Source organism: Mustela nigripes, chromosome 1, assembly GCF_022355385.1.
Source record: "Mustela nigripes isolate SB6536 chromosome 1, MUSNIG.SB6536, whole genome shotgun sequence".
NCBI classification, from domain to species: domain Eukaryota; kingdom Metazoa; phylum Chordata; class Mammalia; order Carnivora; family Mustelidae; genus Mustela; species Mustela nigripes.
In genome coordinates this window covers 88,293,634-88,307,915 of record NC_081557.1, presented here as the reverse complement: position 1 = coordinate 88,307,915, position 14,282 = coordinate 88,293,634, and the positions used below count along the sequence as shown (strand labels likewise).

General features: G+C 43.7%; 1 protein-coding gene across 3 annotated transcripts in view; it reads left to right on the top strand.

Annotated features, from left to right (window-relative positions):
- SORL1 (sortilin related receptor 1) overlaps positions 1 to 14,282 on the top strand; it is a 150,837-nt gene that overhangs the window by 58,442 nt on the left and 78,113 nt on the right. For all 3 annotated transcript variants that reach the window (XM_059415119.1, XM_059415115.1, XM_059415107.1), the window contains exon 12: positions 6,636 to 6,724. In XM_059415119.1, coding sequence (XP_059271102.1) covers positions 6,636 to 6,724 — 89 coding nt within the window. The remainder of the gene's footprint in view (positions 1 to 6,635; positions 6,725 to 14,282) is intronic.

Here is a 14,282-nt window from a genome sequence, read left to right as displayed (position 1 = left end):
TCAAAGAGCAAATGTTTTAAATTTTGCTGAGGTCTGATTTAGCAGGACTTTTCCTCTGGATGTTATGCTCTTTGTTGTTCTGAGAAATGTTTGTCCCTTTTGCAAAGATTTACCCCTAAATTTCATAGTGCAAGGCTGTAGTTTAGGTTATGATCCATTTGAGTTAATCTTGGTATCTGGTGCGATGGGAGGGTTTGCCACTCATTCTTCCATGTGGAGATTCAGGGATCCAGCCCCACTTACTGAGAAAGACTTCTTTCTCCCCTCGCATTGACTTCATGTCTGTTTGAAAATCAGTTGGTCATCTAAGCCTGGGTCTGTTTCAGAACTTGGTAGACTTTCTAATCTGTTCCATTTATCTGCATGTCTGTCTTTTCACCTGTACCAAACTGTCTTGATTATGGGTGACTTAACAGTAAGTGTTGGGATCAAGTGTGTAAGTCTTCCAACTTTGTTGTTATTTATTTTAGAGAAGAGAGAGAGAGAGTGAGAGTGAGCGAGCGGGGTGTGAGGTGTGTGGTGAGTGGGGGTGTGGGGGGGAGGGGCAGAGAGAGAGGGTCCAGGGGACCTCTGACCTAAGCCTGGAGCCCATCCTGGGCCTCAGTCTCATGACCCTGAGATCACTATCTAAAATGAAACCAAGAGTTGTTCGCTTAACTGACGAGCCACCCAAGTGCCCCTCAACTTTGTTCTTCTTAAAAATTTCTTTGACTCTTCTAGATCCTTTGTATTTCCACAACATTTTAGAATCTGCTGGTCAACTTCTGCAAAACCTGCTGTGATTTTGGCTTGGATTGCATTGAATTTATAGATCAATTTGGGGATAATTGATTTCTTAGCACTAGTGTTCTGATCTGTGAATGCAGTATGTTTCCTCATTTCTTTTTATTTAAAAAAATTTTTTTAAAGATTTTATTTATTCATTGGACAGACAGAGTTCACAAGTAGGCAGAGAGGCAGGCAGAGCGGGGGTGCGGGCAGGGAAGCAGACTCCCTGCTGAGCAGAGAGCCCCATGCAGGGCTCGATCCCAGGACCCTGGGATCATGACCTGAGCTGAAGACAGAGGCTTTAAACAACTGAGCCATCCAGGCACCCCTCTTCATTTCTTTTTAAATCTCACTGAGCAATATCTTTTAGATTTCAATGTGGAGGCCTTGTATATAACTTGTAGGTTAGTTTTATTGCTAGATATTTTACAAATTTTCAGTATTATTGTAAATACAGTATTTTTTCAAGTTTACATTCCAATTTTTGTTATAGGATATAAGAATACAGTTGATTTTTATCGATTAACCTTGTATTCCGCAGCCTTGCTAAAATAATTCGTTAGTGTTAGTAGTTATTTTGTAGATTCTATATAAGAAATGATAATCATCTGCAAATAGGGACCTATTTTATTTCATCCTTTTTGATCTTTATGTCTTTTATTTCTTTCTCTCTCTTCCTTTTTTTCCCTTCCCTAATATGTAGTAATGTGGCAATATGTATATAGTGTAAAAAAAACTCTTTTCCTTTGCTCTTGATACCAAATGCTAGGGGAGGTTCCCCTCACAGTGAGCAATTCTCCAGTTCTCTGGACACCAGCCGGATGTCTTGTATTTCAGTCATGATGCTAGCTGGCTGGAGTTAGCAAAGACGCCACAGGTGAGGGGCTCAGGCTCACAAGACTGTCCCCCACTCACTTCCCATGCTCATTGCAAGTCCCAAGTTGTCACCCATATTTATGACTGACCAGCTGATAAATAGTGTGCTCCCCTGGCCCCCCTTGGGCTCAGGAATTTGCTGGAATGGCTGACAGAACTCGGGAAATACTTATTTACATCCAGTTGATTATAAGGATATTACAAAGGCTGCACCTGGATGGAGAGGTCCATTGGGCAAGGTCTGGAAGGATCCTAAGCACGGGAGCTTCTGTCCCCCATGGCGTTGCGATGTGCCAACCTCCCAGCTTGTGGATGTGTTTGCCAACCTGGGAGCTCTCTGAATCCCGCAATTTAGGGATTTTTTTTTTAATGGAGGCTTCATCGCATGATTGATTATTAACTCCGTCTCCAGCCCCTGTCTTTTCCCTGGGGATTGAGGCAGGGCTGGAAGTTTCAAGCTTCTAGTCATGCTTTGTCTTTCTGGTGGCCAGTGCCTCTACTGTCCAGGAGTCCACCAGGAGTTGCCTCCTTACAACCAAAGGCTCTGCTATCTTCCTGGAAGTTCTCAACAATATAGAAATTTCTGTGTAAGACCCACATCACCCCCATCAGTCAGGAGATGTTGCAGGGGTTTTTAGGAGCTCTGACTAGGACCTGGGCCCCAAGACCAAAATACATATTTCTTTTCATATCACATAGGTGATACGGTATGTTACATGTATGTTGCAGTATGTTATATTGATTGATTCTTGATGGTTATATGAACCTTGAATTTCTGGGACAGACCCTGTTTATTTATGATCTATTATCCTTTCTATACAATGTTAGGTTTGAGTGGCTAATAATTAAAGATTTTTACATTATTCATGAGAGAGTTAGTCTGGTTTTTTGTGTTTTTTTGGGTGGGATAATGTCTTTTTCAAGTTTTGGTGTTAGGGTTGGGCTGGTGTCATCTAACAGTTGAAGAGTGACTCCTCTTTCATCTAAAAATGGGTTGATTTTTCTTTCTTGAATAACTCACCAGAGAAACTATCTGAATCCGGAGTTGTCTTTTTGGGAATGTGGTTAGAAATTCAGTGTCTCTGACTCCTAGAAAACTGTTTAGATTTTCTACTACTTGCGTTAGTTTTGGTGAGTTTCATCGGAGTCATTCAATTTGTTGGCTTAATGTCTCCAGGGTGTGTGGTGCTCACCTGTTTTTATTCCTGATATTGAGGATTTGTGGGTTTTTTTCCTATTTTGCTTAATAGTTTAGTTAGTGGTTTGTCAATATTACTGATTTTTCAAAGAACGTGCTTATGGCTTTGTTTGGTTTGTCTTCTATTTTGTTGATTTTTTTTCTCTTTAGTATTTTCCTTTATTTGGACTTAATTTGCTTTTTTTTTGGTAGCTTTTTTAAAGGTATAATTTTAGGTCATTGATTTTTAGATGTTTTTTTTTCCCCAATATAAGCATTTAAAGCAGTTAAGTTTTCCTCTAAATCCTGCATTGGCTACTGTCACAAATTTAGAGATGTATTTTTTTTTTCATTCAGTTCAGAATATTTCTTAATGTCCCTCTTTGCAGTTGAGATGTAAATCAAATACCATAAAATTCACCACTTTAAAGTGTACAGTTTGGTGGGTTTTTGCTATATTCACAAGTGATGTAATGGGCAACCATCACCTCTCTCTAATTCCAGAACGTTTTTATTACTTCAAAATGTCCCTTCTGCTTTTTGTCTTCGAAAAATTATTTAGAAAAGGGTTGTTTAGTTTTTGGATACTTGAAATTTCCTAGATATCATACATGTTTGATTTCTAATTTAATTGCCTTGTAGTCCGAGAATACACTTTGTATGATTTTGATTCCTTTAAATTTATTGGGACTTACTTTGGGATCTAATATGTGGCCTATCTTGCATCCTTCATATGCATTAGGAAGGAATGTGTATTCTGCTGTTGTCAGATGTTAGTTACATGAAGGTGTTATTTCTATGAAGGTGGTTGATATGCTGCTGTTTAGATCTTTTATGTTCTTTTTCTTTTTCTTTTTTTGGCTAGTTCTGGTAATTGCTAAAAGAACCATGGTGAAATCTCCAACTATGTAGAATTGCCAAGTTTTTCTTTAAATCCTGTCAGTTTTATCTTTTGTATTTTGAGGCTCTGATTCAGTACATGCACATTTTATAATTCTCTTTTCTGTTCTTCTCCCGTTTATTGTTATGAGATAGCCCTCTTTATCTATGGTGATAATCTTTGTCTTGAAGTCTGTTTTATCGAGTATTGAAATCATCATTCCAACCGTTTTATGCTTACTGTTTCAATAGCGTATCTTTTACTTTGGGCTCACTGGTATCTTTATCTGAAGCGTTTCTCACAGGCAGCATATAGGATGGTCTTGCTTTTTTATCCATTCTTCAAGGCTTTGTTTTTTAACTGAAATGCCTGGACCATTAACATTTAACGTAATTATTGGTATGATTGGATTTAGGTCCAAGGTTTTATGTATGTATGTATGATCTTTGTTTTTTATCCCTTTGTTCTTCCTTTACTGACTTTTCTGTATCATTTAGATGGTTTTGGCATTTTACTTTTATTTAGAGACTGGTTTTTTTTTAAATTATATTTCTTTCAGTGGTTGCTGTAAGGATTATAACATGCATATTTAATCTTTCATAGTCATTTCAAAATTAATATTGCTCTTAATATAATGTTGCCCTTCACATAAAATTTAGAAACCGTGCAAGCATGTACATCCCTTTTCTCTTTCCCTGACATTTCTGTTATTGTTGTCTGTGTATCTAATTGAAGTCCATTAAAAAACCTACAAGACAATGTTCTTGCTTTCATTTTGCTTTACTTATTATATCAGTTTTAGAGAATTTAAGGGGAAAGAAGCAATTTCTTATATTTACCCAGATATTTCTTTTGCTCTTCCTTCATTCCTGAGAATCCCTGTATCCCCCTGGTAAGTTTCCCTACGGCCTTAAGAAATTCCTTTACCGGGGATGCCTGAGTGGCTCAGTTGGTTGGACGACTGCCTTCGGCTTGGGTCATGATCCTGGAGTCCTGGGATTGAGTCCCACATCGGGCTCCATTCAGCTCCATGGGAAGCCTGCTTCTCCCTCTGACCTTCTCCTCACTCATGTTCTCTCTCACTGTCTCTCTCTCAAATAAATAAATAAAATCTTAAAAAAAAAAAAAAGAAATTCCTTTACCGTTTCTTCTTGTGTATCTACCATACACATTTTCTTGTTTTTTCCCTCATTTGAGAATCTCTTTATTTCCCCTTCCTTCCCAGGAGATATGTTCGTTGGATATAGAATTTTGGTTTGATGATGATTTTCTCTCAGTGCTTTAAAGATGTGCTACAGCCGTCTTGCCTCTCTGGTTTGTGATGAGAAATCTAGAGTCATTTCAGTCGTCACTGTCTTGCACGCAATCTGTCATTTTGTCTAAAGCTTTCAGGAGCTTTTTCCTTATCTTCGGTGTTCAGCAGTTTTGATGTGATGTATCTAGGTGTGGTTTTCTTTGTGTTTATCCTGTTTGGGTAGGCTGATCTTGAGTCTATAAATGTATGTCTTTTTACCAAATTTGGCAAATTTTCAGCTATTATTTCTTCAAAAAAAATTTTTTTTTTTCCTGCTCTGGTCCCTTTTTCCTATTCTTCTTGGACCCCAGTCATACATACTAGGCCTTTTATTATTATCCTCCCAGTCTTGGGGGCTTTTTCCCTCTTCATTCTTTTCTGAGTGTTCTTTGGAATGGGTAATTTCTCCATTCTGTGTTTCTCACCATGTTCACCAGTTCCTCTGTCATTTCCATTCAGTTGTTGAGCTCATTCGTGAATTTCTTAATGTCACATGTTATATTTTTCTGTTCTAAAGTTCTTTTCTTAAAGGATAGCTTCTACTTCTCTGGGAAGAATTCTTGTCTTTTGTTCATTTCAAGTGTGTTTTCCTTTACCCCATGAGACACAGTTATGATCAATAATTTCAAGTCTTTGGTCATTCCAGCATTTGAACCATCTTGGTGGGGTTGACACCTGTTGATTGCCTTTTCCCTTGAGAACGGAACATGATTCGTTGGCAGGTGTCTGTGTTGAGTTATTTTGGGTTGTCTCCTGGACATGTGAATGACATGCATGGAATATAGTCTTCTGGAGGGTATGGATATTTTCGTTTTAGCGTGGAGTGAATCTGCTTAGGTTCAGACCATGGGTTTCTTCCTGCATTCTGAGGGTGACAGTGCAACTCTCCATTGTGTTCACTAACCCTTTGCTGTGTTGGTTTCAGTCTGCTCCATACATGTATGGTTAGGGGTTAGGGTGAGTGTTGTGTGAGTTCAGACACAGAAGATTTACTTGTTTGATACTCTCCCTGCTGGCGTTTCAACCACATTCTCCCCGGCCTGACACACAAATGGTTTCTGGTGACGCTGCGGCCATCCACCTGGGACTGAGGTGTTCCAGGACTGGGACTTTCCCTTGGGACAAAACCATACCAGGAAACTCAGGCTTCGTGGTGACTCCTCAGGTTTGAAGTCCTTGCCACAGGCCACCTGACTTTGTTTCCTTTTCAACATCCTTGGGCAGCCCTTTTTTGTATTTTGTTCCAAGTTTTCTCTTGTAATCGGCAGGAAGGATGGGCTGCCGTGGGTTTGTACACTCATGGTAGAAACTCCAGTTGAATTGTAATCTCTCACGGGGGAGGGCCAGAGATCAGGGCTTGATTCCTTGCCCTGCTGTTTACATTCAGCCGCTTTAATATGAACCTTGTTTATTTGGGGAGAGAATTGGGGTGAGGGGTCACTGTCCCGTCCTCACCGCTGTGTGGAGCAAAGGAGAGAATGGATGTGAATGTGCTCTGGAAACTGAACTGTATTCAAGTGGTTGACATCATGGGCATGCGCTTCTGTGTGTGTCTGTGCATGTGTGTGCCTGTGGGGTGTGCATGGTTTCTGCCCAGTCACTCCAGAGCGGTGGCATCAGCACTGGCTTTTCTTCTTCAGGCACTTCCTGGACCTCACTACTACACTTGGGGAGATCATGGCGGCATCATCATGGCCATCGCCCAGGGCATGGAAACCAATGAGCTGAAGTAAGTGTCTCTGATGCAACTTTTTTTCTCCTGACATCACACCGCTCTCCCAGATGTAAGTCTGTGAGTACAAGTAGATTGACCTCAGCAAATTATTTCAACTTTCCTTATCTATAGCAGAGGGATAATAATCTGTACCTCCTATCTCAAGGAGGGGGGGTCTCATAAGAAACAAAGGATACCATTTTATTGATGCCGGCAAATGCAGCTTTATAGAAATAACAAAATTTGTGATGACTAAAAAATTAACTAGAGATGTCAACATGTCTATCTTTGCTTGGTGTATGACCTAGAAGGAGTGATAATAGGAACAGGAAAGAAAAATTAATAATAATAATACCTGAGTAATTATTTCAGAGTGTACCCTACTTGGTACACTTGACTTTTGCTGTTGACAGATTTGCTTTGGGGGTTCATACCCACAGACCTGGAAGGGATGTTTGGGGTTAACTGCTTCGTTTTACAGATGAGGAATCTGAGACTCAGCAAGGTCAAGTCACTGGCCGAGGATGCCCTCATTTGTTAGTGACGTTAAATCACATTCTGTACTCTTTGCCAGTGTATTGCTCTGAAAAGCAAGAGTGTCGAGAGTCTGTAACGTCTGCTTACTTGATCTAATGTTATCAGAACCAGTTCTTTATTTTTGTCCGAATTAGGACCAAAGTTAATTTTATTAATGGTACATCAGGGCGGACTGGCCCTCCCTTCTCCCCGTATTTGCTCTGAACCCGTGAGATGTGTTGCCAGAGGAGGACGGGGAGGCCCCCGCAATGGTCTTGTTTCATGCAAAGAAGAAAGCCTTCTCTTCCTTTGCTGCTTTTAGAAGCAGAGCCAGCAGCAAGAGAGAGGTGGGCGGTTTGAAAAGAGAGATCTTAGCCTCTGGTTTCCCGCGTGGTGAATTTGACCTGCGCTGAGTAGGCTGGCTTCGGGCAGACGGAAGCAAAGCATGGTGTCTGGCTGATCTCGGCTCTGTGCCGTGCTGGTCAGCAGCTGCTCTTAGGGCCAAGAGCTGGAAGCCAGTCCTGTTGTACACAGTGCTGTATCCACATTCCCACTGGTGTTCGGTCAGAGGAGGATAGTCACAAAGCACCACGCTTCCCCCGCTCTGCTGCCATGTATCAATTTACCCATTAATTTATCAATTCCCATCTCACACATTTAGAAAGCACGAATTGTGCCGGGGAGTGCATATGTAAAGAAATAAAGACAATCTGTCCCCTCCCTCGTCAGGAACCCATCCTCCAGGGGGGAGATGCACAAGTCAGCTGTGTGATGGTGGGGACTCAGCTGTGTGAGGATGACAGCAGGGGACACAGTTCGGCTTCCCTGGCAGCATACGTGTCACGCTCCGCGTGGCTGCCCGATCGCAGAGTCCGTTTCTGAGGTTCCCTGTTTAACTTCTCTGCAGATGGCGTTTGCATTCCAAGCCAGCTCCCCCGAAGTAGTTAGCATGATTCTAGTCCTCTGACACCATCTGTCGGTGCATATGGGCTCAGGGAAACGCAGCGTCATGGCTACACTAGATGGAGCAAAACACAACCGGGAAAATAAACCCCACTGCCAGAAAATTACCGTGCCCTCCCTGGACACAAAAAATGACCGCGGGGTTGATGGGCTTGAGGATTATGGGCACTGCAGCCCCCTTCTACTTCTGTAGGTTATTTGGAGGTGCCTGTGCATATGGTTCACATAGAGCGTTTGCAAGTAGGAGGATATATTCCGGCCTCCTGTTGACAGGTGCATGTGTCCCAAATATCAGTCCGAACTTGGCCTCAATCTGTGTAGCCACCTGGCACTCACTCAGTAGGTTGCTCTCGGTTTTTTTGCTGCTTCTCCTGCTGCTCTTCTTTTGATCTGTCTCTGTGTGCTATCAGCTTCATCAGAAGACAAGCAGGAAATAATACTGTAGCTAGTGCCTAGCCTCAGACCACAGCGATGACTTACTGTGAGAGCATAGCATGGACAGAGGGAGGATTTCTGTTGCCGAGCTAGGGCAGTGATGTCTGTCCTGGAGTCTCATGGCATTTATTGGTGGGCTTGTTAATTGGGCATCGATCACATATGGACTTCTTAACATTAGTTACCGTTTCATTATACACCTGAGTTCTTCAACTCATCGGCAAGGTCTTTTGAATAGTTATTTCTATTCCGGACAGGCTCACAGGCACTTTGTAAATGCTTGATCAGTTAGTAAATAGGTTGTGCACACTCATTCTTCCAAGGTTGCATATTTTTTTAATTGATTTATAAAACCAGAGGAGGTGTGGTCGTGTGACGGGTGCATGGCTCCGAGGGGACCCCTCCCACCGTCTTCTGTGTAAATGACAGTCTCTGGAGCTCAGGTAGGAAAGGGGGCCCCCCTGGATGTGTGCCCTTCCCCGGAGGCACTGAGGCTGGCCCAGTCCACCTTCCTCTGTTTTCACTCGAGGAAATAACGTGACTTGTCAGTTGGTAGGGCCCAAGCTGGAACTTGGGCTTATTTCTGTTAGACGTTATCTCAGGTCAGTGACAGCAATGAACATGGACAATGAACCAGGCATTGTTCTAGGTACTGCATGTGCAAAGGTGAGTCAGGCGTCCATCAGGGGCTGCCCCTGGCCCCCGTAGCTCTGTTATGTTTCTGAGCCAGCTGGAGAGAGAGGCCAGGGCAAGGGCTTTTTCTGAAATGAAGTGTTCTAACCCAGACTCTTAGGGAGGAAGGCCACTCGGGATAACATCAGGAACCCCCATAAGAGTTTTAGTAGGGACAGAGGTTGGAACATTGCTTAACGCAAGAGTGAGGTTTTTGTTTTGTTTCATTTCGATTGTTGTTACCTTTACATGATTCATGTCTTTCTTTCCCCGATTAGCCCAGATAACGAAGAGCTGACTGTTATTTGTCTCGGCTTCTGCCTCGACTCTCCACTGAGGCTGTTACCTTTGTTACTGCTAATTGAAATCAGGAGCAAGAAGTGGAACGCTTTGTTTTGCTCCTGTGTCTACATGTCTGAAATGAGTAAATAAGAACCCGTCCTGGGGATTCACGAATTCATTCGATCAGCACGCTGGCACGGTGAACTTGCTCAGGGGAGGCAAGTTTTTCTTGCGTATGCCTGTGTCCTTCAGAGAAGGGGCTGCTGTGTTCTTGAACTTTGACCAAAAAAAAGACCCAAGCACAAGTTCATTAACACAAATTCATGCGCTTGATCATGAAAGAGATCAATTTCCCTTTCTTCTTGTTGGTTTACCTGCCAGCAAAATGCTGTCCTTGGTAGTTACTAATAATATTTCGGACTTGCCCAACAGCCTCTTTCCCTGTGGGAGATTTCTGATTTCAGGGGGCTTTCCTCCAGGAGTCCCTAAAAGGTCGTGCAAAGATGACACCCAGCAGCTGTTTTTTCAGGACCTGAGTTGTGGAAGCAACCTCCGGGTTCCAGAATGCGGGAGGTGGCAGTTCACCTACACGCGTGGTAGTGGCAGCTCCTGATGCCGCCAGTAACACTCAGGGGGACAATTGCCAAACCATCCCCGCCTGTGACATTTCCACCCTCACTTGGTTTCTCTGGCCTTTGGGTTACAGTGGGGCCGGCATTACCACCTTTTAAAGTGAGACTCAGTGAAGGGGTTGAAAAAATACAGTGCTGTTCATTTCATCTCCTTTAGCAAATGTTAATTAACACTTACCCTGCTGTGTGCCAGGAAAGGTGCCAGGTCTCAGGGGCAGAAAAGTAAGTAAGGGGGTTTGTTGCTGGCACATGGCAGCCTAGGAGGATATACTTGCAAAATCAGGCCATGAAAACGGAGTAGAATGTAAGGTAGAAGGAGCATAGGGGGCTGTGCAAGCACAGAATGGGGGCCAGGAGGAGTGGGGAGGGGGAAGAGGAAGCTTGAGCAAGGTTGGAGTGCCATTTCAGAGTTAGAAAGACCTTGGGCGAAGAAGGCCCACCAAGCATCAGCATGGAAGGTGTAAGGCTTTAGTAAGATGGAATGCAGATTGCTGGGCGGGGGCGGTGAGAGGCGGGAAGTGAGGGAGGTGTAGGTAGGGGTTTGGAGCTGTAGGTAAGGGCAGGGAGCTCGAGGCCTATGTGTACTGCACGGGAGAGATCAGACTTGGCTGTTGAAGTGATCGTGTCCCTTTAGGATTTTCAGTAGGGGAATGACATAGCTAGAGCTGTGTTACAGAGCTTGAGCCCCGGCAAGCCGAGGTGGATACATTTAAAAGAAGCAAGACTAGAGGTGAGAACGGAAGCTAGGGGGTGGGGGACTAAGCATTTTGGGGCAAAGTCTGCAGGACTGCTCTGCTGTAGCAGAGGAGCGGGGGAAAGGAGCAGGCCCTGAAGGGCCAGCGGAGGCATGTGGATTTGGATGGGTCAGACCGGACTGCCCTGGGCTGTGCATGGGGAGGCGTCCAGCGGGAATCCACACACGCCCCGTCATCCGCTCTGGTCTCCCAGGCCCAGCGTGGGTCTTCCCTTGATGTCTGCGTTGGAAGATCCGCCCATCTTTGCTTGGACGCTTGCAGTGGTGGGGAGTGGCCAGACCAGAGGGGATTTTGTTTCACTTTGAGACAGCTTGTTGGTTGTTTCTTCTTTCTGCCACTTGTTTATCCATCTAGTCCCTCATGAATAAAAGGAATTCATCCCTCCTCATCCCTCTTGCGTGTCTCCCATTCTGTGGCAGACGGCTCTGCTTCCTTTCCTCCAATGCTGTGACTTTCCTCTGTCTGCGTATCCTTTATTTATGTCGCCTCCCCATGTCAGCGCCTTCACATGTGGGGCCTGGGTCTGACCCCAGCAGCTGACCCCAGCAGTGTGCAGGGATTCACACTGACGGGGCTCGGAATGCTCAGTTCCTGCCCGTGAACCCCCAAGACTGATTTTACTTCTGACAGCCTCCCCAGCATTTTAGCTTCTACTGAATTACTTTTTTACAACATTGAGGTTTCCGTTTACACACCATGAGATGCTTGGATTGTAAAGACACCCGTTAATCTGTTCTGGAGGTCACTTGTCAAGAGGCGGAGAATTTGTCACCCCAGAAAAGACCTACGTGCCCCTTCTCAGCCAACACCACTGCCCCTGCCCTACCCCAGTTAGAGGCAACTGATGGTGTGATTATATTTTTACCGCGTACGTTGGTTCTGCCTTTTCCAGAATTTCCTGTGTTTGCATTTGGCTTCCTTTGCTCAGCGTGTTTTTGAGATTCTATCTCCGCTGTGACTTGTACCAGTAGCTCAAGTTCGGTTTAACCACAAGACATGGAGATCCCTTTTTCCTTACGAGATTCATGAAAGACCACATGTTCTCCATCCTGTATCTGAGCAGGTCAGGTGTTTGAAACAACATGTGGAACTTTATTCTCATTTACACTTCTTCTTTCAATGTAATGAAAGCATTTTGAACCCTGTTTGGGCCTTAACTACATCATCGGTGCCTTTAGCCTTGTCTGCTTTGTGAATCTGATAGCTTGACTGTCCACGGTGTTACTCATGTCTTTGACTAAGGCATCAAGCTGTGTGGGAAGGAGGTCATCTTTTGGGTTGAAGTCACGCTATATGTTAACAATCAGCACGCTTGGGGTTTGTTTCACCAGCAGTGAATTTTATCTAGCTGTGTGGCCCGCAGAGATCCTTATGAAAAAAGAATATTTTGTATTATTGCCCTCTTCTTCCAATCGAGGATCACCATGAAAAATGAAAAATGGGATTCGTTTGTTGTGACTCTTGTGTGAAACCTTGGGAGTCCCAACCCTGGCAGACTGCCTTCTGTTCTAAGATCCATCAGATCAGCCATCCTTTTTGTTTGTTTGTTTTTTAAAGATTTTATTTCTTTATCTATTTGACAGAGAGATAGCGAGAGCAGAACACAAGCAGGGGGAGTGGGAGATGCCGAGCAGGGAGCCCGATGTGGGGCTCGATCACGGGACCCTGGGATCATGACCTGATTTGAAGGCAGATGCTTAATGACTGAGCCACCCCGGCGCCCCAGCTGAAAACACTTTTTCTTCTTTACGGGAGTAAAGCTACTCTTCCTCCTCTGGGCTTTGAGAGATCTCTGTCTGTCCTCCATGATTCTGTTAGAGATTCTTAGAAGGAACGCCGCAGTCATATTTTTAAGTCTTTCCATTCCCTAGAACGTGCTCTCTTTTGTGCTTATTTTCTTTTAATTGTCCCTACTTTTTTCCTTAATTTTTTCCCTATGTGTCCAGTTTGAAGATCATTCTTCTTGATAAAGACACAACCAAAATAGAAATTGAGTGGTTCTGCCTTTTTTTTTCTTATTATTACTATTTATACCATTGAGCATCAGAAGGATGATTCTTTCTAGTTCATTATAGAATTTTTTGCTAATTCTTTGTAGAATTTACCAGACAACCAACCCACCATCCTGCTGACCCACTAATCTACCACTTATTTTTATAATTTGACTCACTTTGAATTTGTTTGGCCACTGTTCCCACAGATCACTTACTGTAAGAATTACAGCTGGAACTAACTAGCAAATCACTATTGCTTTTGACCTTTTTGCCTTTGGTTATAAGATTCTTTTCTCATCGTGAACATGCTGTTCAAAAATCCGAGTTCATCAAGGACCTTTTTGGACAGCCAGCCACATAGGTACGCCTCAGCTGATTTCCTAGCAACACTACCCTTGCTTAGTGCATGTTGGGTTCTGTTTATGTTATATTACATTCTTCTATTAAATGGCCTTCTCATCCTCTTGAGAGTTTTTGACCATGGGGCTTATAACTGCATTTTTATCTGAACGTTTTGAATCCTCCATTCCTAAAAGTTGGGGCTCTGTGTGGTCTTTCATGATTATAGGAGCACAGACAGGATGTGGGTTTGTTTTCTTCCAAAGTTCTTGTCATTTTCAGGTCATCAAAACAAGTCCTTCTTTAGGGGTCAGAACTTGGTGCAGAGTAGATGATCCCCCAAACTGTTGCAGTGGTAATGTGACCTGCCCCTTCCCGAAATTCTGAACAAGCATTGTTTTCTGAATGCACAGTTCCTTCTCGAATACATGGCTGTGCTTGGCCATGCACCTGCTTCTTCGCCTCATTCAGGTGTCCTCCCAGAGGCCTCTGGGAACCTTTCAAGAAATGGGATGCTTGGCTTCCTATGGTTATGTGGGGTTTGAAGAACTCTTAAATCGCATTAACTAAGCAATGTGCAGATAGATGGCCTTCCAGCATTATCACAGAGCAGATGGACAGCCATAATGGACTGACCGATGCTGCTGGTTTGTTTTGCTCTAAAAGTGGTCCTGTGCCCTTAGCTCGTCACGCTGGTACCAGGCAAGTGAACTAGCTCACTTATCCCCGGATAGGTTTCAAAATTGCCTTCAACCACAAGTGTTTCAACCAGAGGAGAATTTATTCTCTTTGGGGGATCTGTAGAGGAGTCCCTTAGTCCTCTCTGACATTCATGATTTATGTGGCCTTGTAGCCTCGCCCCTCTCCGCTTTGAACCTGCAGCCTCTTGCCGAAGTATCCATTTTAGTCATCTCAGCTGGGGAGGAAGTGTATGGATCACTTGATGTTGTGAAAAGATTTATGTCAAGGATGAGGGGTCGACCTA